At 35.6% G+C, this 5326-nt stretch overlaps 1 protein-coding gene across 1 annotated transcript in view; it reads left to right on the plus strand.

The window, feature by feature from the left end:
* LOC104468414 (neuroligin-1-like) overlaps positions 1-384 on the plus strand; it is a gene marked incomplete at its 3' end in the record, with an annotated part of 108904 nt that extends 108520 nt beyond the window's left edge. The window contains exon 3 of the mRNA XM_010082531.1: positions 232-384. Within this exon, the coding sequence (XP_010080833.1) occupies positions 232-384 (153 nt within the window). The remainder of the gene's footprint in view (positions 1-231) is intronic.
* Between the last annotated feature and the right edge of the window lie 4942 nt (positions 385-5326).

Here is a 5326-nt window from a genome sequence, read left to right on the forward strand (position 1 = left end):
AACAGAATCAAACCACTGTCCTGTTGCATTTGAGAAAACATGTTACCATTTTCACTTCCAGCAAGCCACAAAGAAACTCTTATGCCTACCTGCCCTTTTTGTTATTTAAAATATGTTGCTTGAGAAACACTTCAAGAAAAATAACCTCACTAAAAAAAAAATAAATAAATTGTTGCATGTATCTTTTCTGGTACTTTCTTGAGATAAAATGTCTCTTAATATTTTTTCCAGACATTCGGGACAGTGGGGGACCTAAGCCTGTGATGGTGTATATTCATGGAGGGTCCTACATGGAAGGCACTGGAAATTTATATGATGGCAGTGTTCTAGCAAGTTATGGGAATGTGATAGTCATCACAGTCAACTATCGCCTGGGGGTACTTGGTAAGAAGCTTTCAGCTTTCCGTTAATCCCTGCTATCTGCAATACAGTTCGTGTTATAGGTGAGAATGTATTTTTTTTAAAAAAAAAAGGAAAACAAGTAAAAGAACAACAACTTTTTTGCTTTCTTTGTCAAATAAAAGGTTTGTATTCGGAGGATGAGGTGCAATGGCATTGAAGGCTTTATCTGGAAGAACCTATTGTCATGCTTTTAGTGGTACAAAACAGGTCTTTCCCTTGCTGACCTGTTCAGTCAGAAGAGTTGTTTGGTTTTTTTTTTTTTTTCTTTTTTCTGTGAATAACAGCGATTTTACTTCACAGACAGGGCAATTAGGTTGGTTTTTTTTTTTTTAAATGTTAAGTCATAGACAATAGGGTTTTCTGTTGGAAGGAAGAGACTAAGTTTTGGTTATCGTGGGTTTTTTCATACTTTCAAAAAGCTAAGGAGGTTATGAAAATTTTATTTAATAAAAGCTGTACTTTTTACCTGTATGTTTTGTGCTTCGTTGTGGTTTTGAAAAGTGTTATGGGTGTGATTCAAATACATCTAATATTTCTTTTTTAGGCTAAACTAGAGAGTGAATAGCGTTGCTTTTGATTGTTTCAAATACAGTGAATAGGATATGCTGATACTGTTGGTAGACTTGTGTGGTATCCCTCTGGTAGCTTATATTTCTAAATAATCATGCTTTGCTATTTGTTCAACGTAGTCACATTAATGATACTGTCTCAAGAGATGGTGAACTTGTATGATTGTTGTGGTTTTTTTTCTTTTATTTTTTTTTATATTCTTCTGAAAGGTTGCATACTAAGACTCCTGAAAGCAGGAGTTCAATTCTGGGATATTATGGAGGTCAGTACAGTAACTTCAGAATGCTTACATAGGCACAAGGGTATTCCCTGTAACATCTGAAGTAGGGTGATAAACTCAGTGTCATTCACAGTGGTGAGTTGGTTCTGAAGACCAGTCAACTTTGTTTTCAATTCGTGGGCATAACAATGCCTGCTACTCTGGTTTTCTTTAGTGTGGTCATTTTATTTCATAATTGTTCTGTTTCTGTGTGTTTTAAATTCAGTTAGCACAATCCCCAAATTCATTGGGTGTGGTTTGCTCACCTAAGAAATTTTTTTCCAACAGTTTCATTTTTGTTAAAAATTTGACATTTGAATACACTTCCATTTTAGGGGGAGAGAATGGATTTTGACTTTAGATTGTGAAACTTAGTCTGCTACGGTTGTGTTTTACAAGGGACTGAATCATTTGCAGGAAGATCACAACTATTTTTTGCTGGTTTTATCTCCTTAGAATCCAGTGGGGGGTTTCATTTGTGACATACCTTTTTAAGGAAGGAAATTCTGATATTTCGTATGTTTTTCTCCTTCCTCCTATATTCTAATTTGTATAGTGACTTTAAGTCCTTGGGCACATATTAGTGCAGCAGTTAATAATCTGTAATCTGTATCTCCAATCAACATTTTATTTTTGTATCAGTGCTTTTGTCTTTGAGGTTTCAAACATCATTTATCTATATTATCTTCCAATAGGGTATTCTGTCCAGTAGTACAGTATCCATTATCTAAAAGCACTGTTTATTTTTGTAAATTACTTAGCCTAATTCCTAAATCACTTGTAGTTGCAATGTTTGAAAGGGCTAGTTGCTTGAAAGATGAAAATTAATTCACCTTCATTGATGATAATGCCTTTTCCACTTGTAGTTTCAACACTGATCCCTGAGGTAACCCACTGCTAACGTCTTACTGAGGAGGATTTCATTTGTGTTCATGCTTTTGTGGTTCTTTGGACTTTGTGGTCTTTACAGAACCTCCAGGGCCAGAAAGCTAATTTTCTTTTAAGTGAGTGAGACCTATTACAGTAAAACCTTTAAAACTCACAGTAGAATCCACTGGTTGGTATGAATACTTGAAATTACTTTCAAACTAACTAAAATAACCCTGTATCAGGCTTATAGAGTTTTCTGAGTAACATAACTGCACCTGTTAACTCTACATAGTAGTTCATGTATTTTGTAGCTGATACAATCTCTGTCATGTATTAAATAAATAAGGATGACATCACTAAATAGGTAGTGTAGAAACACATCAGTAATGAAAAAAGAAAACTTGCACAGTTTACATTTTTTCTGCCTGCATTTGTTTCCTGGTCTTAAGGGCAGAACTTTGGCATAATCGTAGTAGATATCAGCTTTTACTTTTGCTGTTTGGAAACTCTCATTCATCACTGTACAGCAGAATGTTACCCTTTGCCGTCATGTTAAATAAGATATGGTTTTACAAGCACATAGCTGACAAATTCTTAGCTTCCCTTATACATATATATTCCCTTATATCCCCTGATCATAACCCATAAGGGGAGAGGTTCAGCTTCACTGTGCATTGCCAGTGGGACACCTAGATCTCACTTCATGGCTGCTGTGTAAAATGTCTGTCTGTACAGGGAGAAGTAATATAGGGGTTTGGTTTTTTTTACGTGAGAAGATGTAGGAACAAAATCCGTCTTCTTACTTTCATATGACCTTTATTGGTCTGGATATGTGTCTTAATATAGATGATCTCTGTGAGTCCCAGGAATTCTGCTGCTGTTTTACCAAGATTTGCACTGTAACATGCTTAACAAGGAAGCCAGTCAAATAAATGTTTCGAGCTGCAACAGCAGCATTTTCTTCCAGACCAATGGTGATGCGAAGGGAGGATATGCTGTGATACTGGATTCCTTACAGTGTTATTGTTAAGTCTATGGTAGAGTTTGTTGGTGCAATTCAGATTATTTTTGCTTATTCTGAGTTGAAACATCCTTTGTCTTACAGACTAATCTGCTCGAGGACCTGCCTTTTATGGAGATGTAAGATTTACTTCTAAATAAAAATGTTAGAAACCACCTAAAAGTGAAATCTATTTGGTAAAGAGAAAACAATTATAAAAAGTTAGAGAAGTATGGAGAAAATGCATTTAAAAAAAACCCAAACAAAACCCCAGTGAGTTCCTTGGCCCAATTTTGTCTTTGAAACGAGTCTGAGAATGAAAGCCTTTTAGAATCTTTCCTTAGATAAAGATAAGATGGAAAAGAGAACTCTTTGCCCTGGAAAATTGGGGACCACTGAATAAGAAGCCATTGGAAACAGACTATTTATATCTTCTTTAGATTGTCTTTGAATTTAAGCCTTGTTCAGGCAGTCTCATCTAGTGAGAAATACCATGTGAATAGTCTAATACCCTTGAAGGACAGCACAGGAGTAAGCGCAGATATATTTTTACGGCTTGTTTTTAGGAAAGGACAGATATGAAGGCAAGTTTGGATTTTGAACTCAACTAATTGGAGACTTCAAATGTTTATTTAGCATATATCCATCTGATAAAAAGTAGGAGCTTTTTGTTGAAATTTCATAAAAGAAGTATAAAAGGATTATAAAAGGAGTCTGTTTAACAACCAGAAAAGTTCACAATAGATTTAATACTGCTAGTGCTCTTTTCTGTGTTCTTCCTTGTGAAAAGTTTGTTTAGAAAAGGAGAATTCTTTGAGTCAGCATTGTCTACTGCCTCTTTTGCTCTCAAGAGGGGAGGGAAAAGAGAGAGCTGGTTTATGTTTATTGCATACTCATTTCTTAATTTTATTAATTTGTACTTCTTGCTCTTGATTATCTTTTAACCACAGGACTTTAACAGAACTGAAAGAAACATTTTTAGTGCAGCTCACAAACTGAACTGAGGGGTGGAAGAATGATTCACGGGAATCTCTAGGCTAAGCACTACTTTAAATTTCCCATTTTTTCCTCTTTAAGAGGCAGTGGCTTTCTCTATAGAAACAGTAAATTGTCATTCCAAGGGTCTGGGTTAAAAGGTGGTAATAAAGAAAAAAGAAAAATTATATGTCTTTTGTATTTTCTGTTTGACATTCTGAATAATGCCTATATTAGGAAGGCAAATGTTCTACACCTGTAAGACTGTAATTTATGCCAAAATGGAAGCAAACCTGTAAGTGAGATTGTCTTGGCTATGCTTTCTTTAATTACAAGCAATTTTCCCTTTTGAGGAGGGTATAGGGACTGTTGCTGTCATTTATTCTTGTATATATATTGCCATCCTTTAGTTGGAGGATATTGACTGAGATCACCTGGTAGAAAACGCCTATCCAGGTATTCAGCCACTCGGATCTGTTTTTCCAGTTTTCTGCTTTTAATGCTGAAAGTGAAGTCACTGCAGCATACTGTTTGAAAGGCCTGATATCCTTATTCTTACTAGTTATTATTTCACAAATAACTGCACTGAAATCAATGGGGCTCCTAAGTACAGTGCTTCCCCTTGTGACAGAGCCTAGTTGCCCCTAATTTGAAGTGATGCAATGAGGAAAAACATTACTGGAAAATTGCTGCTCATGCACAGAGCCTCTGAGAAAAGCTATTCTTAGAAGAGGTCTGTTTTGTTTTCCAGCCCAAACCTCAGTTTTTCAGTAGTGTCAGCTGGCTATGTTGGGCTGCAACGTTCATGTAAAATAAAACTCAGAATAGTGAAAGAAAACAGAACAAACACAAAATACTGTCACAAAAGCCCTTTCCTACTTTTGATAATGACTGTTAGAGCTTTGTGGATGACATAGTGACAGACAATGAGTCTTGTTATGCCTTAACATATTTTGTTGCTGTGTGTAATAATCTGTTTAAAAATGCATTAAATTTGAACATACATACTGTGTCTATGCAGAATCATGCCAACCAGCAAAATCTTATTGGCTAAAGAGGTACAGTAAATATAAGGATACAGCCCTGTAGTAAGTGTTGGATAATCTGTGCCAAGTCTAGCATTTCTGCTGTTATCCATCTTTCTCTTCAGTAAGATATTGCACATTCCCAACAGGCAAAAAATAATGCACAACTTTTTCTTAATGAGTAAGTTTATGCATGTGAGTTTGTTCCCATTGCTATAGAAATTC

Source organism: Pterocles gutturalis, unplaced genomic scaffold, assembly GCF_000699245.1.
Source record: "Pterocles gutturalis isolate BGI_N339 unplaced genomic scaffold, ASM69924v1 scaffold24351, whole genome shotgun sequence".
NCBI classification, from domain to species: domain Eukaryota; kingdom Metazoa; phylum Chordata; class Aves; order Pterocliformes; family Pteroclidae; genus Pterocles; species Pterocles gutturalis.